A 24,186-nucleotide genomic window follows, 5' to 3' on the forward strand; every position below is an offset into this window, starting at 1 on the left:
CAAACTGTAATAAAAGTTATCCCACGACAATTTCCAAAAAGAATAGGTCTAGACTGTACTTTTTTTTAAAACTGGAGACCCATCATGAAGAATTTGGCAATAGTGGCAAGGAAAAACTTCCTTTGAACGGGCAGAAAACCAGAACAGAACCAGACTCCTTGGTGGGCAGCCACCCGTGTGACTGACAGGTCTGAGAAAGCGGGATAGAGGAGCGATGCAGAAGGATAACGTTTGCTCCCCTGATTTTCCTCAGGGACAAATCAAGCAAACCTCATGAAGAGTCCTTTTATTTTGAGCCTGTCCTGAGAGGCGAACTCAACCTTCGAGAGGAAGAGTAAAAAGTTTCCCTTTCAGTGTAATGATCCATTAGTTGTTGGCCTCAGTTTGGCACCACTTCCTCCCTGGAGAGGCTGCAGCAGTTCGGGTCTCCGTCTCCTGTGATTGGCCGTTAAGGGCTCTGCGGTTGTTAACCGGCGGGTTCGCTTTGCCAGCATGGAGGCTGTGGGCTGGGCCACTCAGCTTAGCCTGATCTCTAATTAGCACTGGCTTGTCAGCTAGTCAGGGTGGATCTGTCTGGGAAATTGCAGTCTTGTACACACAGACACACACACATACACATACACACAAACCCGAGCTGGGAAACACACAGAGGAAAAAGCAACAGTGGGGCGAGGATGGTCCTTTTCTGTCTGTGATCATGTGGCTTCGACTTGTGTTGCCGTTTGATTCTTGTGAGGCTGAAGTGGCTTATTTAGGGCTCGGGGTGTGTTTTATGTGCGTCTCTGTGTGCTCTATTAGTGGCTCGGCTGCAGCAGTGAAGTGGTTAACTGTCCCAAAGGGGAGGCTCATGTTACCAGCAGCAGGGCAGGTCCTTCCCTCCTCTAACCCCCCAAGTTTCTCTCTCAGTTAGTCCAGAGAGAGACTAACAGTGCCTGAGGGATGAAGCATCAGGGAAGTGGGTGACAAAGGAGCTCCGTCTAGGAACTCTGCCAGGGCGAGAGAGAGAGAGAGAGAGAGAGAGAGAGAGAGAGAGAGAGAGAGAGAGAGGGGGAAAGCACAAAGAGAGAGAGAGGGAGAGTCAGACGGAGAGGGAGAGATTTCTGGCTCTGTGTGAACTCTCTCAGCGGCATGAAGTCATGAAGCTCTCTGTCCAGCTTGGCATTTTCCCGCAGCGCTCTGGTTCCCACGGCAACCCAGGCACCCTGAACAGGTAGATGCATGTGTGCGTGTGTGCGTGTGTGCGTGTGTGCGTGTGTGCGTGTGCGTGTGCGTGTGTGTGTGTGTGTGTGTGTGTGCAGAAGCTGGTCAGTAAAATTGTGCCTATGTGTTCAGGAAATGTTGAGCTCTTTACAGGTTTGTATGTTTCATCTGTTCATTTGTGTGTGTGTGTGTGTGTGTGTGTGTGTGTGTGTGTGTGTGTGTGTGTGTCTGGGACTTTCCCCTGTGGCTGTGAAGACGGGTTGAGACAGTTGTGGTCACTCTAAATCTCCCAGCACTTCTCTGTTCCTCCGCTCCACGGATGCTTTCAGCTCCTAAACTTGCTGTCTTCACTCGGCTGCTCTTTGAATGATTCTGTCAGTGAGTCTGAAAGGCTGTCAAGGTGTCCCTCTGTTTGCACGCCTGAGTGCATGTGTGTGTGTGTGTGTGTGTGTGTGTGTGTGTGTGTGTGTGTGTGTCAGGTTGTTGCCTTAAAAAATCTACAAGTGTACTTGACTTTAAACCTTCCATGAAGCAGCTGATAAGAGTTTGAATCAGGGACTCCAGGAGGCAAACAGTCATTGCTGTTGTTAGGTTTTATTGAAGCGATGATGATCATGTTGTGTTAAAGTGCTGCCGGGAAACATTGGAGATTTCCCACTTGGCTGTTAAACTGCTCCTGATTAATTTGCTTTATTTGCAACTTGAAAGATGACTGATTACATTTTGAAACTTTGCTAAATTAACCCCTTTTGTATTGAGGCAAAATCTATTGGCTTTTGTGTTTCCACAAAGTACATTTTTGGTGACCAGGTATTGTATTGGCTCTTGTCTGGATGAAGGTAAACAGAAGACAAGATGCCAGTAACATGATGTTAGCAATGGGAGAATCATTTAATGGATTAATTCAGTGATGATTAGTTGATTTGCTGGAGATGATTTCAAAGTGATTTTTATAGTAAATGTCCGTCATTAATCAACCGAAGTAATGAAACATTATTTGTTTGCATCAACTCAAACATGAGGATTAAGTCCCACTCTTTGTTATGTATTATTGTATCACTGAATGCTGCATATTTAGTATTTTTGATACATCATCTCAGGCTCTGGGGAATGTTATTCAGAATTTTATAGACATAGTTATGCAACATCAACAGATTAGTCGACAGAGAAGGGATTATTTAATTGCAGCTTTTGAGTGTGAAGGAAAGCTGTTTGTTGTTTTTGTATGTAGAAGTGTTGCACGACAAAAAAAACCTTCTATACAGGAGGTTCGTTTGTGTCATTGGTTTGAACTTAAAAGACTTGAGAAGTTTTAGCTTTTTCATCACCAGCTCTCTTTGTGTGTGTGTGTGTGTGTTTGTGTGTGTGTTTGTGTGTGTGTGTGTGTGTGCTGGTGCATCCAAGCCTGGCCGTCACCATCAGCCACCCTCTGGTCCTCTTTCAAAGTGATGTTTGCCAACTGGCCAGGCTTCCTGTTCCCCTCAGACTCCACACACACACACACACACACACACACACACACACACACACACACACACACACACACACACACATATTTACAAATATCCAGCATTAACTCCCAGCCTGTTTGCTCTGCTCAGATGGGTCTGTTTGAACAGCTCACACACACACACACACACACACACACAGACACACACACATCATGATGTCACCCCTCCGATGAGCCTTTGTTCAGATGATAGACAGCCCCATTCAGCTTGTTTGTGTGTATGTGTGTGTGTATCCAAGCTGACGGCGGAGAACAGAGAGACAGAATCACCAGGCAGTCACAGATCCGGATCCTTTTTTTTTTTTCGTCATTAATGCACAATTTTATTTCCCTATAAAAAGATTTTATGACTGTGTTTGTGTTTCATACAGAGGAGATTTGTGAGAAATATGCATAGCCTACTGGCTGTTCTTGTAAAATTATGTAAGCTGGTTATTTTTTCCAAATTCACAGTTATCAATCATAACAACATAATCATTCTTAAACATCCGCAGTCATACTTGATTTTAGAAAAAGGGGAAACCTCCCTGCAGCTCCTGAAAGCATCTTTGTCTCTGCAGAGTTCAGCTGACTGATGTAGATCAGTGCTGTGTTCATGGTTTAAAAAGCATCTCACCGCTGTGTCTTCAGGCTATGTCGACCGTCTGCAGAGTGAATTAAATGTCTGTCTCTTCAAAGGGGAACCAAACTTGTTCCCAAAGAGCCTCTCGTGTGGACTCCCCCATCCTCTCCACCATGGAGGATTTATTGTTCCAACAGTACTGACTGTACTCTGTCTTCTTCTTCTTTGTGTGTTTACAGCTGGGATGACAGCAGCTCGGTGAGCAGTGGCATCAGTGACAACATCGACACCGATGACATCAACACCAGCTCCTCCATCTCCTCCTACGCCAACACGCCCGCTGCACAGCGCAAAGGCCTCAACGCACAGGTGAGTCTGAGTCTCAGAAAAAAAAAACTGTTGCTACTTATAGATTTAGAAAAAGCCAAACCCAGATAATTTAAATGTGATTGGGTTTATCCTTTGATTTGAAATGATGTAGTTTCAGAAATGTCTTGAGATTTGATGAAATTTCATCAGACCGTGCAAGTGGACACATTTCTCCTCTCTTCTGTCTGCAAACAGATATGACGATGGGATGTTTTTAAGGTTGAAGCGAGCGCCTGATAACAAACAAAGTTCATTGTGAAGAAAGGCAGTCTAAACTGAAAGTCTGAGTCACTTTGATGCAGTGCAAACATCTTTAGAGTCCAAACGCATAGACAGACACCCCTGTTCATAAAGGATTTTTACATTGCATCAGAGTGCGTGGGACTGTCAGTGTAGACTTCCTTTCTTCACAATGACCTCTGTTATCAGGACAGTCATTTACTTACAAACTATGGAAATCATTTTATTTAGGATGTGATTTAACATTTGTGTTATCAGCGTTTCCACAATCACTCAAACATGTTGCTTAACAAGCATCAGTGACTTTGATTTCGGGTAAATCTTGTGCAATGTGGTGGGAAACCGTTCATAGCGATCATTAGAATAAATATTGAGCAGTTTTACTCACTTCCTGAAAATCTTTGGATACAGTTTAGATACATAATGCTGTTAGACTCAGCTTCTGAAGCCCAATAGTCCCTTAACATCAGGTCAATATGAAGCAAAAGAAAGAACGCTTTACTATCTTAAAAAAAATCATTGCAGATCCCGTTGTTGTTGTCAGTAACTTTTCCACAGAGCTGTCAGGATGTTCAGTTTGAAAATAAAAAGTTGCAGGAACAATTTTGCCAAAGCGTCAACATTTCATTTGTAAATAAAAGTTTAAACGTATTTGTCGGATATGCAAAAAAATAATATCACTAATACCAGAACATGACAGAATAAATCACAACAACAAAAAGTGTGTGTGCATAAAACACCTTCAAATGTGTGTATTGCGTGCTGACGCTCCCATGTCGAAAAAGATGATGAAGGCAGCATGACACCCGTAAAAAAAAAAAATATAAACCAGCCTGATCTCATGTTGTTGAATAGTTGGAAGAAATCTAAACTTGGTTGCTGAAGGAGTGAACTCATTTATCCGTCGTCTTCCACTGGCCTCATTTCACTAAAACCCGCTGTGTCCCAGCATTCCTGTTCCTGCAGAGAAGAATGTGCGTCTGAGGGGGCACAGCTGTGAGCTCACACAGCTAAAGCCCATGTTGACTCTGGCTCCTAAACTATTAAACACTGATTAAGAGCCTCCACGGTTCAGCAGAGCGATCGCTGCGGTGATAACATCGTCGGCTGACTCGCGTGTACGTCTCACACACACAGATGTGGTCATCATGTGACGTGTGTCCATAACGGCTGCACAGGTCGATGTGCTGAGGATGAAACAAAGGAGTCTTTCTCTCTGTAGCGCGGCCGACACAGAGCAGGTTAATTGAGTCAGCATCATCTGTCTCTGCTTATAACACACTTTGACTGGACTGGGTTTTTTAATCAGGTTTCTTCTAAAGGTCTGCTGGCAGAGCAGCTTGATGCATTTGTGACGTGTTGCCTTGGTAACTGCAGGATAAACATTAAAGCAGCCATTATCACTCGTGAAGCTGTAATTTCGTGTTAGAAAACTAGAGGCTATGGTTAAAGTAGCAACGGTATACTTTAATCCTCGTAAAGCTCTCAGGGTGATCAGTGTTTCCACTCTTTAACTTTACTCCAGAGTCATCGCAGGAGGGTGAAGGTTTGAGACTGAAGTGAGGGCTCACTAACTTGAGATATGACTCCTTCAAATTTAACCTGATTAAAGTCGCAGATGATCAGCAACAGGCGAGCTGCCTCAGTGCGTCTATGGAGCAGGGGTTCTCAAATGGTGGGTCAGGACCCAAAAGTGGCCCGCGGAGCTGTTTTCAGCGGGTTGTGAATTTGTGACTGGGGGGAAAAAATGGTGTCAAAAAGTCTGTGAAGCACTTTAAACATGTTTGCTATGTTCGGTCTCTGTTCTGTCACATTTGTACTGCCTGAGGTCCAAACTGAACAAGGTTTGACTGAATAAATCTGATTGGTTGGGGGGAAAAAAAAGAAGGAAATTTGGGTCAAGATTTCTCATTAAGGAGTTGGTGATGGGTCCTGAGGCTAGACCACTTAATTAATCATTAATGAAAACATGTGTCTTTGTATTTTTGACTGTTGAGTGGACGAAAGAGGCAATTTGAAGAACATTTTGACGAGCATAAGTCTCACCTTTTTTTACATTTTGTAGACTAAACAGTTCATGGAATAATCAAGGAATTAGTCATCAGATTCACCAATACAAAATGAGCAGTTATATGCAGCTCTAGTCCTATCCTTCTCTGACACACCTGGTATTAGGCTTCAATAGGAATTTATTAGAAACCAATTAAAAAAAGCATCTTCTTGACCTTTTAGTTGATAGTGAAGAATAATTTCAAAACTAAAGACTTGGAACTGGACTGGACTTAAAGCCAAGGTCTCTCTCTTAAAAACATGAGCTGCTCAGCAAACCCTAGATTAAGCAACATGATTTAAACATCTAAATAACTAGCTGAGGTCGTCTCGCTCCGACCCTGATGTGGTCAGACTGCTTCCTGACAAACTGCTCAGGTGTTGGTGGTGTGGCAGGATCACACAGCGTGATGGCTGTGGTCATAAAATGCAGAGCTCTTTAGAGGCACTTGGCAGCGTCTCATAAAAGACGCTTTCTTCAGCAGTCATAAATCTGTGAGTGTGTGTGTGTGTTCTCAGCCTGTGACGGATGCAGAGAAGCACTCGGCCTCCACTGCGGTGCACCAGGTCTGGTCAGGAGACGAGGTAAAGAAGCCAGACGGCGGGTCAGACAGCGGGGTCAGGATGGAGACAGGCTCCAAGTGGGGCCGCCGGAACCCCTCAGACATTTCTGATGAGTCCGACAAGGGCAGCTCGGGGAGGAAGACCCCCTCCGTGTCCCACACGGGCTCCTGGAGGAGAGGAATGAGCACTCAGGTGGGGGTGACTTCCCCCCGGACTAAAAGCACCAGTAGCACAGGCTCCACGAGCTCTGCCGGCCTGAAGACCCACAGTTCAGGTGAGATGTTTCATGCTGAATAATTTATGCAAACAAATTATTATCTTATGATACATTTAAATAAAAGGCAGATATTGCTTTTTGATTCAAGCTGTTACTGTGACATTTTGCTGTGTTTTTTTTTTAAGTCCCTGAAAGACATTTCAGCTATTTCAAAGTGTGAATAAAAGCTGAAAAGTCTATTTCAGATATATTTCAAGTGTCCTTAGCTTTACACATGCTGGACATATTTATGTCATGAAATAGGAAGAGTTTGATCTTCATTTTTTTAATTTGGAACTTCAGTTCTCACATGATCATAGGCAGATTAGTAGATCACAGATCTCTGCACACACACATCGGTTTTGCTGTTATGAGTTGGTGCAGCATTTAGTTTCACAAAGGCCACATTAGGTAATTTAATTAGACAGTTAACGACTTAATGAAATTGTAACAAAAGTGAATAAGTGAAAGAAGCTTTCAGTTTACTGAGGCAGAAGCTATTTAAGGATCCTGCCCGAGAAGTCGTCTGGTTCGGACATCCTGTGTGATTTATAGTGTGCTGTCATTTAATGATGTGGGCTGAAATATTGCTCTTTTAGTGGCTGTGCTGCTATGACATAAACTATGTGAAGGTATTAAAGACATCTTCATCTTTTGAACACTTTAAGATAATGTCTGAAATTGGGCTGCGGTTTCTTCTGGCTTCTAAAACAACAGTCTTGAAACAGAGGCACCCACACTCCCCTCTGATGTCTCTTCCTTTGTGTCCTCCAGGTAAGACGGATGACGTCAAGGTCTCAGAAAAGGGTCGCCTCTCTCCTCGTCCTAACGGCCTGCACCGCTCGCCCTCAGACACAGGACGCAGCAGTGGCGACGAGGCAAAGAAACAATCGATCTCCTCCGGCCGCACGGCGAACACACACGCCCTCACGCACACCGTCTCAGACCCTCACTCCCAGACACACACGCTCGCGTCACGCACCCCGACCAGCACCTTTGGCTTCAAGAAGCAGGGCACTGGGATGGTTACCATGGTTACTGCGAGCGGTGCCACCATCACAAGTGGCTCTGCCACCCTGGGGAAGATGCCCAAATCTGGGGGACGCTCCCTGACAGGAGGGTTGAAGTCAGGTGGGCAGGACGGAGGGTCAGCGCTGGGTCACCATGACGACGGCTTCCTCCCCATGAGCGCCCGCTCCACTCTGCAGTACCGCAGCCTGCCAAGACCCAGCCGCTCGGGAGCAGCTGCTCGCAACGGAAACCGCTCCTCCACCAGCAGCATCGAGGCCGCCGTGCTGTCTGTCACGTCTCACGGCAAAAACTCACTCAGCATCACCAAGACAAATGGCTCCGGTGTTCTGCTGGCCAATCAGACGGATCGGGAGAAAGGCGTCTCGGAGATCGACAGCCTCAGGAGCGGAGTTGTGATGCAGGGCGGGGGAGCTGCGACTGTTCCTCTGACAGGGAGACAGCAGGTTTCTTCACCCACACTTCGCAGGTAAACACTCTCACAGAGCATCGTTTGTGTTGTCAGTAGTCCTGCAGACTCAGAGACGGCTAACTGATGAGTAACACTGAGGGCTGCCCTCCTGTATGGGCTTGAATTACCCACATATGGCACACACACATGAAAAAGCCAGTAATCATGCTGTGTTAGTAAAGGATAAAGAGTGGTGAGTAAGGATCACACGTGTGGGCTTGTTTAGCACACACACTCACACACACTTACACGGGCTCAGTGAGGTTAAATCAGGCCATTGTGCAAGGCAGGTCTTGAGCTCAGCTGATCAGCTGCCAAGCCTCAGCCTTGGCGGTGCATGGGGGGGTTGGGGGGTGGAGGGTGTGGTGTGGGGGTAACGGGAGCTGAGTCTTACCTCAGCTCTCTGCCCTCATTAATGTGAGGGAGTGATAACTCTTCAAAGAGGCTGTGTGCTGCGATTATCGCCCACCGCGGCTCCAGTCGTCACAGCCCGACCTGCCATTTAACTCTAACCCAGGATTAGCAGAGACGCAGGAGAGAGTTGTGTGTGTGTGTGTGTGTGTGTGTGTGTGTGTGTGTGTGTGTGTGTGTTTGTTGGCCTTGAATCAAATCAGAGCACTGACTCTGCCTCTTTGTTCCCTCTTCTTTCTTCCTTGATGCAAAGAGAATAAAGAGAAATGCTGGTGGGTTGTATTTTTGTCCTGTTAGCGGCAGGACCTCGAGGAGTGCAAACTCAGTCAGTCCACTTCTCTGTGCAACACTTTCATGCAGAAAAAAAAATCCATGAATAATTACATGAAATGTGTTGTTTAATTAGCTGTTAATATGCACAGTGCCTGGAGGAGGTATGCTAATGATCACGCTAACCCCTTGACATTCGTTCTTGCACCAGCATCAGGGTTTAAATGTACATTTATGCTAAAAAAAACAACAATTGCAGCCTGAGGATGTTTTAACCCCCGCAATGATTGTTTATTTAATCCAATTAAAAATAAGAAGGTTTTTAAAGACATGATAATAATGTGTAGCATGCATGACAAAACTCTATTTGACCTCTTTCTCCTGAAATAAATTAAAACAATGCTTTTCTCTCTGAGGAAAGGATCTGTATTGCCTGACATTCACTCTTGTATAGTGCTCCCTTTATTAACTGTTCATGTGATTTGTTAAAATAACAAATCCTTCTCATAAGAATCAAAAGGATATTATCCCTGCCCTTTCCATGAGAACTTAAGCCGCGCTCCTCACCCTTTCCCCTTCCCTCCCCTCTCGATGATTTGCCACAGGTTATTCGGTGGGAAGCCCAGCAAACAGGCTCCGGTCACCACGGCAGAAAACATGAAGAACTCCACTGTTATCTCCAACCCCCACGCCACCATGAACCATGTGACCACGGTGCTGGAGTCTCCTGACGGGGGGCTGGGAGGAGGGGACGGCGAGACCAACAGCCTCCTGTTTGGAGGCAGACTGCAGGGATCAGGGATGGGGACGCTGGGCAGCGAGCAGGTGAGCAGAAACATGGAAATAGTGATGATAGCAGATTGTTCTGTCAGTCAACTCAGTTTGTAATTAAAGAGAGCTCAGATATCAGAGTCATCTGTGAACTCCTCCTGGAGGATTATTACCTCAGGATCTCCATGGTTACCATATAATCACTGTGTTTTTATTTATAATAGAGCTTCATTAACCTTCAAAATGAAATAACTTTTGGTTTAAATCACTGCTTTGTTTTCCCTCTGTCACGGGATCAGCCTCTTATCCATTAGTTATGCTTCTATTCTTAGCTGTAAACGTTCTCCAACCTCCCTCTCTTCACAAAAAAAAAAGGGGGAAAGCTCTACTTTGAGAAGCATTTGCGTCGTCTTTCAGCCATGTTATAGTTATACTGAGTGACAATGTGATAAAGAATCTGTGAATCTGGCCCACCACTTGACTCTTTCTGGTTCATTTCCATGATTTAAAGTGTTGTCTTTGGCCTCAGCGTGCAATGGTTTACGACTTCAAATCTCCAAAGAGACAGAGAGCAGCTCGCTTGGTAGCAGAGTGGAGCTCGTAGCAGCAGTAAGAATGAAGCTAAGAGACTTTAGATATTGACTTCAAAAGGATGGAAATGTTTCTCAGTTCTCTGGATGTACTATGGATATACTCTTTGCTATAAAAGTTCTGACCAGTAACAAGTGTTGTCAGCTTTTGCTTAATGTTTTGATCCATTGCTCCATCATCTGCATTGTTCATGCTAATAGCATTAAGCTTAAAGCACCACTGTGCCTCAGCAATCTCAGAACATATCAGCCAGTAAACTTTTCTGTAGTTCATGTGCAGCCGGCAGCTTAGAGTCAAGAGTCTTAGAGTCTTGGAAGCCAATGAAGATTTTTTTAGATTAGGTGTAATGTGTTTCTTTGTCCCGGTACGGTGGCTGCTGAGGATGGAGTTGGTCTTGAGACACAGCATCTAAATAAGAGCGGATTGTTTGCTACACTTTAATGCAGAAATCTGTTTCAAAACATTAGTCAAAGCTTGAGTGTCATTAGATGATGCAGGGTTCAGGGATTGCATTATGGGGTGTTGTGTTCTGTCTCCTTTTGCTCACCGCTCAGACTGTTTCCTACATGAAGACAAAGCACACAGAAAAGCTAAAGGAAGATACTACATGTACTACAAAAAAATTCAAATGAACTTGAGTCAGTTTGCCAAGTCAGTGTGGTTCATTTGTGCTGTTGTGAAAGCTGTCAGTCAAATCCTGGTAGGGACCAAACATCTGTCCAGAGAGCGAGACTGCTTGAGAAGGTTGGTCTCAGTCCGCTTTTTTTTTTTCGGACTCTGAGGTTCATTTAAAGCAAGAACATGAACCGACCTCGATCCGACCCCACCGCAAGAAGAAACCACCCTCTCTCTTCATCATTGTTGAACATGTGTTAAAGACCACAGACATGACCTGAGCGGAAAGAAGTTAGTGGATGAGGAGACCGGGGTCTTTCTCCTGAACTGTCTTAATAAGCACTTTCGGCCACTCCAGTACATCCACATTTTATTTTTGAGCTGTAGTTGTGCCTCGTTTTTAAACTGCATTGTTGCCTACTGTGATAATTGCAAACAATATAAAAACCGATGACCAGAGCCGACATTAATCCATGAAGTCGTCTGTCCATGTTGAAATTGAAAAGTGTCTCTGGAGCAGCCACTCAGGCAGGAGTCAACTAGTCTTTGTTTGTCAATCATTTCTGACCAATGAGAGAGCATTTTCCTGGCACATCACACATCTTTGTCGGCTTGTAAATGTTCCCGTGTGAACACAGACCAAGCTTGAGGGTGACAATGCAACAATGTAACAAACTGGTCCATGATTCAGACCAGAGCAAACAAAAACTATAGGTGTGGAAACGCCCTGAAGGTCAGTTCTGTAGGTACAGTTTCCCCGTTACATGCAGGATCTGTAAACAGAGATTAGAGCCTTTATAAGGCATGCATGGTTATAAAAGTCTTGTTATATGTTACTTCAGTTTATTTTACGGTCATCTTCCATAGAACTCTTCAGTAACCAGATTCTTATCATTTAACTTAGGGGCTGTTGTATAAGTTTCAGTTCAACTGTCAAACCAGAAAGTTGTGTTTGTCTTTGAGATTAGTGAATGAACCTTTGAGCTTCCAGATAATGAAGTTGTGTTTGTGGTAAAGATTTCCGAAGGTGTTTGCGATGACGAGGCTTCGGTGGAGACACAACGGATGATGTTGTTCTTGCATGACTAATGCCACCAACCTGTCCGACTCCTTCACCGACTAATGTTTTGTTCAGGAGACGGACAGACGTGCAGACAGGGCTCTTGTTCGACTGACTGTAGGCTACACATTGCATCAGAGCAGAAAAAAGTGAGAGCGTGCCCAGACATTAACCCTCACATGATTCAGAAGAATTAGTCAGACTACTGCTTCATCATGCAGCGACACATAGGAGCATTGTTTTGAAGAAGCAGTCGCGTTTTTTGACAGACAGTGACGATGGGTTCAAAAGTTTAGTAGGTAGTTATCTCAAAGCGTTTTAGGACCAAGACTGCTTGCCAATCTGTTCTTTCATCAGCAACTTTAGAGTCTCAAGGAGGAGGAAATTAATTAGAAATTAAATCACGATATCCAAGACATCAAAAACGTTTTATTTTCAATTGAATAAATATGAGAAAGCAAAAAGTTGTCACATTTCAGGGAACGTTTGGGGCCTTTTTGTCGGAAAAATGACTAGAGCGCGTGTCAGACGAGCTTTAACCAACATGACATCTTCCCTGACCCCCCCACAGGCCTCCAGTCCCGGCTCAGTCTACTCCTCCACCGGCCCTTCCAACAGCCTGACGTGGGGCACCACCTTCAGCAGCTCCTCCGCGCAGAGCAGAGAGAGTACGCTGGGGGGGCACGGCGGGGCGGGCAGCATGGGATTCCCCTCAGTCAGCAGCATGCACACCAGCAGCGAGTCCATCGACATGAGCCTGGGCAGCGGCTGCCACGGGACCCACCGGGAAGACACCCTGTCTGCGCTCGGTCGCACCGGCAGCGTGAAGACCGGCATGTCTGAGAGGTGAGGACAAACACAACAATGAGAGAGTTCCATTATTTCCAAAAACACATAGTTCCATTCTCATAAAAAGATGTGCAACCTGGTCTGCACTTTGCTGTTTGAATATCTTAGATCAAGTCCACACCTTGAATTGTTTCCCATGTTACAGGTTTGCTCAGGGCATTATTTTGATCTTTTATTTCATTTTAGTCTTCACAACATAAAAACAGTAGTCAGAGATGTGCCCAGATCTACAAAATTTTCCTCTGCTCAAGCTGCAATCACCTGTGTCCTGCATTGTTGTGTTAGCAGGCTAATGTTAGCACGCTTTGGTTAACTTGTAGCTTCGTATTGAACATAAATTGACACAGAATGACCGTGATCTAAAGACACTTCTGTGACATCCAAATAATCAGTGAGTAGGATATTTTTCTTTTCTGTAGTCCTTGACTAAAACAGCTTTTATACACAAGGCCGTCCCGTCCATATAAACATGATGTAAACACAGCTCTGACAACAACACAGCCAACAGGACTCACACTCCTCACTAGACAGTCATGACTCAGAGAGATATTTACAGAAGATATACTTCTGCTGTATTTATGTGTAAAATGTTGCAAATTCTTCCTTTAATCTTTCTGTGTCACATTTTGATTAAACCAACAGTTCAGTGTTAGATGAAACTTGATTTACTCCATTCAGACCTAACATCAGGGTTCTACTTGCACAATCATGCGTCAGTTACCTAAAGTAAGTAGCTGGGAATATGTGAATAATTCAAAACAGCAAAAAAGGAGTACACTCAAACAGTAATAAAACTTCATGTGCACAACCGCAAAACGACAACAAGACAACAACAAAAAAGTCAGCACAATGAATGTCCTTTAAAGTTTGTATTATCTGGTTCGAGCAGCAGCCTTCAGATCAACAACGCAGCAAAGCCTTCATCAGCGTTGAGCGGAAGCGTATTACACTGCTCACCATGTTTAAAGAAACTCCGTTCAAAGACTCCAGAGCGCAGGTGATGCACAAAGCCTCCGTCCTGGTGAGGCGTCGCTTCTCGTTTGCCGTTCTGTCCAAACCGGAGCGAAGGAATAAAATCCCCCGGCGTCCTCAGTCATTGTAGCAGATTCCACGCTGACAGGTCGACTGGGTAATGTGGCCGGAATGTCTCACAGTAAAACACAATAGCGTTTGGAGTCTTTTAAGCTTTGAGGCCATTACATCACCCGCTTCACTTATATTTCTCATCCACTTCAATAGAGAAGAATCTGGGAGTTGTATTTCTTTTTAGTTTTATTCTCTAAAACGTCTCTCTTTCTCTGTGTCTGTTGTGCGTTTTCCCTCCATCAGTCCCCTCTCCTCCCCCTCTGCTAGTCCTATATTCAGCCGAAACACGCTGCCTCGGAAGCAGGACAGGTAAATGCACCTGTGTGCAGTGTTAGGCTTTCTGATGAGACAGATGTGGAGGTGTCCTGTAAAACCACCACCTGCTGCCACACAGAGAGCTCCACACAAAAGGCACAGAGAGGAGCTCTGTGTTGTGCCTTAGAGTCTTTTTGTTTTTTTTTGTGTGTAGAAGTGTGTCGCTCTGTGTGGTAGTTTGTGGTTATTTTTAAGGACCTCTTGCTCCTGTGTGAATGGGAATATACGTGAGACAGTAAATGTGAGGTTGTCTGTGTGGATGTTGGCCCGCTTCAGTGTTTTTGTTTAGTGGTCTGCTGTAGTCTGTTTTGACTGTTTATATGCCGCCACCTTGTGGTTGAGTGTAAAAAGTGCAGATTGTACCCAAAGCTTGGATGGATAGGATGTTTGTGTTTGAATCTACACTGCAAAAATATCAATCTTTAGGAAGGTTTTACTATTGTTCAGTGGTAAAGCTTTCCTAATAAGTACTGAGTTCTTGTTTTGACCAAGAATTTAAATTTCCCGTACAATAAGACAAATTCAATACGTCAGTTGTTGATTTTCATTGGGTTTCCGTAGTCTCTAATTTAAGGAAAATTTGACTATTTCTGATTACAAAGAGTTGCAAAAAATAAGAACTCAGCCCCCACAATAAGCCACAGAAATGTCACATTTTCAGATGTTGTCTTTCTTAGTTTGCTTCCTTCAGAGAAAATGATTACATCATACTGAGAGAGGCAGTTCGTTTCAGTTGCTTTCAGGTTAAAAACTGTATCAGGATTGAAGTCCAAGAATTACTTTTCTGGATCATTGACTGTATATAAAGATGGACAACATGTCGCCTACACCTCCTTCTGTTGTAACAAAGTGAAGCAAAAATACCCCCCAAGGTGCTTACTCATTGCACATTTTTCAGCCAGAGCTTATGCTGTAAGGATCGGCACACACATTTAACTCACCAAAACAAAACAAAAACCCCGGCAGAGAGCCATCCTGGTTGGCACAGTCGGCAAGAACAGCTTCTTGTGTTGGTTTGAAAGAAGCAGACGTTCACTGACTTCAGTGTCTTTGTTTGTCAATTTTTCCTGTCACTGTCCCTTCTTTACTTTTCTAATCCAGTGCACACATCAGTCAATGATGTTGTTAAACCCCTTATTTTATAGCATCAACTAACTGATTAAGGTATGGTAAGGTATGGAAACTTTATTTGTACCTTTGGTTTAAAGTGTGTGAGTCTGCGTCCTTTTACACACAAACAACAGGACAGGACAAAACATGATGACGTGACTCTTCAGTGCTCAATACTAAAGAGAAAAGAAAACAGTAAAACAAGATAAAGTAACCCATCAGTGAGAATAAAACAAGATAAAACTAAAATAAGAAGAAGACTATACCGTCAATTAAGTAAATGTAAGCGCAAGATAAAAATATGACAATACCACCAATCAGTAAAACATGAAACAAACGAGAGACACTGACAAAAGGACGCTGAACTCTCAGTGCAGCGTGCGTCTTCCCCTCAAGCGCTCAATCAGACTCAACTTCTTTCTCGGGCATCATTAATTGAACGCTGACATGAATCAGCATATTAAGAATGAACTATGTTAGAGAGAAATGCATTTAATATGTAACTTGTTTTTTTGTAGTTTTTCCCATGTCTAATCTGTTAAGGAGGAGGAGGACAGACGGGGGAGCTCTGAATGTTTCGGGGGGTGGGGGGGGGGGGGGCGTCATGTTGTGCAACTTTGTATTCACTCAATGGGCAGGATATGGATTTATTTTGCAGTGTGTAAGTTAGTCTGCAGTAGTGTCGGTAAGAAGGTTTAAATTAGCGATGATGAGGTAGCCTGTGAGAGATGCAGCCATGTGTTTCTTTGCTTCCTTTGCTTTCCACCTCTGAAGTGTTTCTCTCCCACAGCGGGACTCACTGTGGTAGAAACACTCTGCCTAAGAAAGGACTCAGGTACTGACCTCACTCCCGCTGGACTCTGTTGAGCTTCTGCACTCTTGATTCACTACAAATTGTCTTTCTGTCTGTCTGTCTTTCTTTTCTTTTTTTAATCTGCGTTTACATTCACTACTCGAGGCTTGCGCTCACGCTTTTTAAAATGTTATTTGCGTTTGAAGTTTTTTATGTTTGGCACTTGGCACATGTTGTTGTTGTTGTTGTTGTTGTGCTTCTGTGAGGAGGCTTGCCACTCTGTCGTCGTACAGACTGTCTTGCACTGTTGCAGGCTTAATTTGGGTTTTTTTTTTCTTTGGCTTCTTTTCTGCTTTTTTTCACCAGTTTTGATTTAAATGTTCTCAGCTGAGAATCAGTCTTTGTCCACGCTGTTGTAATTTGTTTCATGATTTTACATCTGGGCTCGACTAATCTGGCTGCTTCAGAGTTTTAAAAAAATCCACCTCATTGATTGTAAAAAAGTTTTTAAAAATCTGAATCCGATCAAGTAGTCCACATAATCCATTCTCTTCTGTTCTGTTTCCTCACTTCCACCTTAACCGTTTTCTTTGACTTCCTGTAGGTACGGGCCGTCCCCTCAGCTGCGGAGCCACGAGGAGGCGCGTGATTGGCTGCGCTCCCACTCCACCAGCGGGCTCCAGGACTCGGCCAGTAACTCCCCGTTCTCCCCCGGCTCCAGCCTCACCTCCCCATCCGGCACCCGCTTCAACTTCGGACAGCTCGGTACGCGTCATGCATCAGCAGTCAACAACAAACACAGAACTCTTAACTTCAGCACATTAAACCGTCAAGCTATAAACACAAGATTGATTTTTAAAGTGAGAGGAAGTGTACAATCATGAGGTAGAGATAGCATTTCTACACTTCTAACGAAGGTGTCTTGTAGTTTTTGGTGCGTAACTAACACATAAACAATAAGGAAACCTCATTAAACTAAAACATAATGAAAATGTAGCAGAAGATTTTTTTTCAAATTGTATTGCTAGATTCATTTAAAATAAGAGAATATATATAAACGTAACCAAAACCATTAAAAAGCAATAAAGATGTTTGACGGATTCTGGAAAATCTGATGTCCATTCTGAAAGTATTTAAACACTTTATAGGAAAAACAATAAACGTAAGAGTAATACAGCGGGAATACTGAAATCTTTACATCACTTTTTTCACTTTCACAGCTTCCAGCCCGACCTCAGCGGCTCAGATCAACCTCGCCAGCATGCGCAACAACAGCCTGACCAATCAGGACGCCTCCTTTGACCCGTGCGGCGACAACCGCCTGAGAAACTCGTGCATGTCACTCGACGAGAAGACGCGCACCATGAGCAGGTCGGGCTCCTTCAGGGACGGCTTCGAGGAAGGTAAGAGGAGACGAGAGAAAGGATGGATGTTGAATATTCAGTGACCCTGTTCTACCTCATGGTAGATTTGAGGGAAATCTGTAGTGAGGTGTAATCTTATTCCAAGACCTGCATGCCTCCATCCTTCTATGACTCTGGCCCCCCCACCCTCCTCTCTAGTTCCACACCTCCGTGCCAGAAGAATTATTATTCCATTTGCTTAGCGGACATTTGGAGGGATTACACCCGCTCCTCTAAGAAAAGCCCTCAATCCCCATAGAACTCCATAATCTGCTTTGGTGCGCCTTTGTTTTTTCATAAGCTTGTTTATGTGGAAAAGTATCCAGCGGGGCTTTTCCCACCAGCAGGCAGACTCCCCGCTCAGGCGACTTTACTTCGATGGAGTCTTCTCGATCCTCAGAGCCATAGAAACACAGCACTTTGAATTACAGGCGGAAAAACAAAAGAAAAAACTGGGAGAGAGGCAAGCTGAAGAATGTGTCACAAAGGCTCCTCCTCATGGAGAATTCCATCTTAAACACTTAAATGTACTAAGCCAAAACAACAAATTCATCTTTTTAACATATTGAAGTACACAAAAATCAATATTTCATGGTTCTCAGCTTTTTGAATCAACAGAAAATGTCGACGTTATTTCTTAAATGTAGGTCATCTCTCAGAGTGTAAACTCAGATTTGTATCCTGCAGAGTGAAGGGGATGTGGATGAATATAGAGGACAGAGAGGTGGAGAGCAAACTCAGTGACACTGGAGCTGGATTTGTAGTTGTGCCTCGGGGGAATCAGCTGTTCCTTAAGAAAGATGGAAAATCCAGACTTTCTGAATTTCAAGCATTATTATCAAAAACACACTCTGAAATTCTACTCAGCCTGACCTGATGTGCCGACGATGCTGTCAATCAACATTTGCCCTATTATGATTGTCATCATTTCAAGTCGGCAGCCCGGGTTCAAGTCCGACCTGTTGCTCCTTTCTCTCTCATCCCCTTTTTTTCTGCTATATCCACTGTCCTATCAAATAAAGGCAACAACCAAAAAATACATCTAAAATTGGACACAGCTGTCAACCATGAAACAAACAGCCTACCTCCAAAATGATTTGCTTCTTGCAAAATGCCCGTTAGGTTTTTCTCCCGTTGGGAAGCTGGGGTACAAACGCACTGGTTTTGCACACGTAATGAATGTAAATAACACAGGCACAACTCTGTGATTATTTCACCCCCCCAGTAGCATTTCTGTCTCGCTCTTCTTCCAACTCCATGACTCTGTCTTCCCTTTAAGGAGAAGGAGATAATTACAGGGATCACAGTGAGAGGCGTGAGAGAGAAGTGATGACATACAAGAATCCTCCAGCACTACTTTCTCTCTTCTTGTGTGTGTGTGTGTGTGTGTGTGTGTGTGTGTGTGTGTGTTGGCTCCCAGCATGTAGGTCTGTGAGCACATGCGGTTTGTGTGTATGTTGCTGAGGTGTAGAGTTACCCGACCGTTGGTTGATTGACAGGACAAAAGTCACATCATCCACCCAACACTTTGTCCTCAGTGAGAGCCACACCGCGACACTCTTGTCACCTCATCCTCTGCCCTCAAACCCTCCGACTCACCTTCATGCGTGCTCACCTTCTTTTTATGTCCATAGAAACCACATATGGACTAAATCTCTAAGACACGAATGGTCAGAAGTATAAACCAGGATCAACGCTGTTCCTAATGTGTAATACTTTTTCTGACTTTATTCGATAATGAGTGTAGATTCTTCAAAGGTTAAAGCATAAAAACAGAAAATATTTGTGTTAAGATTGTCTTAAAGGAAGAATGTGCAACATTTTACACACAAATAAAGCAGAAATCAAATATATCCTCTGAAATAATGATATCTCACAACATTATAAAGAAATATGTTGCATCCTCGCACATGAAGAAGCAATCCTTAAAAAAAAATTCAAAATGTACTAGCCAATTAAAAAACATTTTTTATCAACCTTAGTGCTGCAACTATAACGGTTATTTTCATGATGGATTGAGCTCCAGATAATTATCTTCATGCAGCCTTTCGTTTCTTACCTTAATCTGAAAAATTGTCTGTTTCTACATTTTTAAAACAACAGGACATATTCGAAAGCCTTTTGTTTGCCCAACAGTCTAAAAAACCTTGACATATCCATAATACCGCCAATTATTATTTTGACAGGCAGCAAGCATCACACAGGAGAAGTAGGAATCATGTGAAGCTTAGTAATGAAAGAAAATAAGAATAAAATCTTTAAATAAGTCATTTATTTTCTGTCAACTGGCTGATGGGTTGAAAGAAGTGTTGCAGCTGTAGTCGATGCTTTTTCTCAAATAGTGACAGAATCCTGCACAGACGTATTGATGAGATCTGAACCAGACAGTAAATATTAATCAATAGTCTCCCTTTCATGTGTCTCCCATCACACCCTGATGTCTAGACTAAATTTAGATAAAAACTGAGTATTCGATAAACTAACGTCTGCTCCCTGTGAGGTGCATGAATGAGCACAGCCCGCTCTGTGTGGTTTTATGACATCACCGTGCTGATCTGCTCTTAGTAAGGAAAGGGAACAGAGGACTGTGTGTCCTCGGCCTCTGATGTGTGATTAGTGGCTGAGTCATTACCACAGCAATGCTCCGGCTGGTATTAGTTGCGACACAGCCCAAACGGTAACATGCATGCAGGAGTTTTATCTTTATGACCGCCAAGCGCTGCTCGAAGTGGAAACACTGGGAGGTGACTGTGTCGAGGAGGCCGGGTTGGAGCAGGGTGGGTGGTTTGTGGGAGGGGCCTATGGGTGGGACTGTTGATAATCAGAGTTGTGTGTTAATGTACTTTCTAATCCCCACTTTCACTTGTTGTTTTTGTCTCTTTAGTTCACGGATCATCTCTGTCTCTGGTCTCCAGCACGTCTTCCATTTACTCCACTGTAAGTACACAAAACCTCAAGAGCTTGAACAGGGCTGGATATGATGTGCATTCTGTTCTAATCCTATGATAAAGAAGCTTTTTTTTCCCCTTCATTACATTTGGGTACCTTATTCCTCCTGCCTTTACACATTCTCCTCAACAGAGGGCGAAAGAAAAATCCACTTTATACCCTTAAAGGAACCTCTGATGAGTTTTCAACTGTTTATATGATAGACTAAAATTAATATTGATGCCTCTTTATGACACACAAAATCAAAGCACACCACCAGGGACAAGCCTGACTATTTATATGTAGTAAGTCTTTATGATGGTCACTCCTGTCAGAGGGCAGGTGTCAGACAAGACATTATAGGATATAGCAGGCTGAAGAAACATTTTTCATTCTCAATTTTTAGAGAGATTTAGAAATTACTCAACAGGAAACAGTCCTGACACATGGTCGGCATAGAAACAGGAGAAACTAGTTCCTTCTTTTGTCTGTGGAGTAAGGACAGATCATATAGAGAGCTTCAGCTGGCAAATCTGCTGTTATACATTTACCCTCTAATCCATTGAGATGTCTCGACTCCCTGTGAGACAAAAACGTTGGGCTGTAGTCTTACACTTAAACCTGGGGACAGCCCACAGTAAGCCAATCAGAGCCCAGTCCTTTCATGCATGGCTCCTCCTCCTCCTCCTCCTCCTCCTCCCTGTGTGGGCGTGTTTACTCACCTGGGCAGGTGTAGCGGAGAAACTTCTCAAGAAATCAGATTGCTGCTCGGCACTGGCTGGTGCTGCAGAGCTGAGGGAGAGAGAGAGAGAGAGAGAGAGAGTCACAGGTTTGGAAATCAGAGCAGGGGAGAGAGAGAGAGAGAGAGAGAGAGAGTGGAGGCAAAATGATGGCGACTTTATCCCTGACGAGCACCGTCACATCCTGGCAACAAACGGTAGGAATAAAGAGGAACGTTTTAGAGTGGAGGATTGCTTTATTGTTTTTGCTCTTTCGGAATTAAATACAGGTGTAAAAATGGTGAAACAGAACATCCAGTCACAGATATTGTGTCTGTATCTGATTCTTTATCAACGTAGAGCCGACTGATTTATTAATCCCAGGGCAGCACCATGAAAAACACTTTTTTCCTGCAGACAATTTCCACTGAGGACTTCAATTGAATCTTCATTTTGTCTTTATTTTTCAGTGTTTTCACACCAAAAAAGCCTCTTAACTGTATTACTGCCATGATGTGAATTGCTGATGGGATTGCATCAGAGGGAGATCTCTCTCTGTTTTGTCTACGTCTCTTGACAAACAGACTTTTCTCTGGTTGTGTGTCGAGGATCAGCTGGTTACGTATGTGTGTGTGTGTGTGTGTGTGTGTGTGTGTGTTTGATTGACAGCTTTGTTGTGGTTGTGCAGACAATGTGTAGACAGATGCCACTTTGTAAAAACATCCACTTACCATACCGGAGACACATGCTTGCACACTTCGGTACAGTAGTCGCGCAGACACAAGAGGCTGTTGAAACCTGTTTAAGTGCTCAGCAGTGAGGAGGCGGAGCGGCATGAACAAATCATTAATTATCAGCTGCTCTGCTTTGCTGCTTCTGTCACACGCAGCACCCACTGTGTTCACTGTTCATGCATCCCTCAGTTGTTCGTGAAAATGTTGAGAAACTTTGAATCTGTGACACAAGGCAAACAAATGTGTTGGAATAATATTTCAACGTAGAAGTTTTGCAAATAATTTATTCTGCTGATAAGAAGCACAACCAAAAACAAAGTGTCTTTGGCAAGTTTACTAAAAAAAAAACAATCTAGTGTAGCCTTTAAAATGTGCATCTCTTGGGAAGATATCACTTCAGTTTGGGAACATTTTGAGTATTTTGTTGCTCAGCATTCAGATTCATTTCTTCAGTAGAGCTGCTTAGCATGCTAACTGCAAGAACAGAATGGGAAGAATTATGTTTTCTCTTGTTCTTTTGTTAAAGTCTCAGAGCGACGAAACACAACTTTTTTTTGTGTGCAAAATAATCAGTTCAACTCAAACAACCTGATGAACCTCTCTTGGGGTAATTGGTTTGGAGAAGCTTGCACATACATACATAAATAAAACACACTGAGGTGCAGATAACAACAGTAAACATTGTCTTGTTACAAAACTGCCACTGGATGGCGACCGTGCAAGACATTTTTAAAAATTGTGGTCATTAAAGATTAAAACCTTCATCCAGTTTAAACTAACAAGTGAGCCAGAACAGTGGCTGAAAATATAAATGAACCTTTAGGTTGACCATTTGTTACAAACACATCTGCACACCAGTCAAAGAAAAACATTTCCAGGTGCAGCTTGTTTACATGTAAATGTGGGTGTTGCATGTTTCACTGTTTTGCTCAACAGCGGCAGTAACGGCTGGGTGTGTTGTGTTCGTGCAAGAGTATGTTTTGCCCGCTCTCTCTCTCTCTCTCTCTCTCTCTCTCTCTGTATGTGTTTTCCTACCTGTCTTTTCTTACTATTGTTCAGTGTGCAGCCTATAGAGACAATGGACTCTCTCACACACACACACACACACACACACACACACACACACACACACACACACACACATGGGTACCTCAGTGAAATGCCTTCAGGAGGATAGCTCTGCTTTCAGACAATCTCCTGCACAGTTTATAAAGCTTTTTTCTCTATGGAGCTAATAAATCAAACAGGAGTCATGTGCTTGAAGCATGATGTGACCTCAGGCAGCTTGATCTGCTCTTCTTTTTCATTATCAGAGTACTTCCTCTAATGATTTTTTTTTTTTTCTTCTTCTGATGTTTGTTTTTTACAGAACGAGGAGAAGTCGCAGTCGGAGGTAAGAATCGGCCCGCCCACATCCCTTCTTTCCTGTGTGTTTCTCTCCGCTCTTTAATTTTCTATGTGCTGTAGCTGGACTTGTTGGAACACGGGGGGCGTTTTCACAGTTGTGTCTGGTTACACGTGTAACTGTATTGTGCGTGACCCTGTAGCGGGCTCTTGTTCCTGTCTGAACACCTGCGTACACCTGTATGTGCTCTTTTATGCCCCCGCTGCTTTTCATCTCCTAACCTCGACATATCAGAGCTCCAATCTGGGAGACTCCCTCATTTGTTACCACCGCTTCTTTTTTTTTTTTTTTTCCCATTGTGCATGTGCATATACGTATGTGTGGTTACAGCATGCTTTACAGAGCAGGTATGTATGCTTCAGATCTGGAGCTTTTTTGATGACATGCACTTTAATGTCCTTAGATCCGCAAGCTGCGCAGGGAGCTGGACGCTTCCCAGGAAAAGGTTTCCGCCCTGACGACACAACTGAGCGCCAATGTAAGCCATCAAGCCTGCAAACACACACACACACACACACACACACACACACACACACACACACACACACACACACACACATTCCTGAAGAAGCTCATTTGTTACTGTCATGTATGAAATGTTTATCGTGCCACTAAAGTAATCCATAATAGACTCAAGGAAAAACATTTTCTTTATAAGCAACAAAAAGCTTTTAAACTTCTCCCTGAATAATTCTCTTACATTTTTTTTGAGTTAAGTATTATTTATCCAATGAGTAAAAGGATGACCTTTACAAAGGTGGTTATATATATACCAAAACAATCCCATTAGTTTTTCTATATACTACTACTACTACTACATACACTGTATTTATTATCTCTCCATCTGAAAATATAACATAAGAATACATTTTAAGTGAACAAATGAACAAGAATGC

The 24,186-nt window shown here is 43.4% G+C and overlaps 1 protein-coding gene across 1 annotated transcript in view; it reads left to right on the forward strand.

Annotated features, from left to right (window-relative positions):
• nav2a (neuron navigator 2a) overlaps positions 1 to 24,186 on the forward strand; it is a 125,839-nt gene that overhangs the window by 86,649 nt on the left and 15,004 nt on the right. The window contains exons 13-24 of the mRNA XM_065952651.1: positions 3,512 to 3,641; positions 6,450 to 6,768; positions 7,525 to 8,248; positions 9,517 to 9,736; positions 12,520 to 12,794; positions 14,127 to 14,192; positions 16,099 to 16,143; positions 16,706 to 16,866; positions 17,322 to 17,504; positions 20,389 to 20,441; positions 23,255 to 23,278; positions 23,694 to 23,768. Coding sequence (XP_065808723.1) covers positions 3,512 to 3,641; positions 6,450 to 6,768; positions 7,525 to 8,248; positions 9,517 to 9,736; positions 12,520 to 12,794; positions 14,127 to 14,192; positions 16,099 to 16,143; positions 16,706 to 16,866; positions 17,322 to 17,504; positions 20,389 to 20,441; positions 23,255 to 23,278; positions 23,694 to 23,768 — 2,275 coding nt within the window. The remainder of the gene's footprint in view (positions 1 to 3,511; positions 3,642 to 6,449; positions 6,769 to 7,524; positions 8,249 to 9,516; positions 9,737 to 12,519; positions 12,795 to 14,126; positions 14,193 to 16,098; positions 16,144 to 16,705; positions 16,867 to 17,321; positions 17,505 to 20,388; positions 20,442 to 23,254; positions 23,279 to 23,693; positions 23,769 to 24,186) is intronic.

This window comes from Labrus bergylta, chromosome 3 (genome assembly GCF_963930695.1).
Source record: "Labrus bergylta chromosome 3, fLabBer1.1, whole genome shotgun sequence".
Taxonomy (NCBI): Eukaryota; Metazoa; Chordata; class Actinopteri; order Labriformes; family Labridae; genus Labrus; species Labrus bergylta.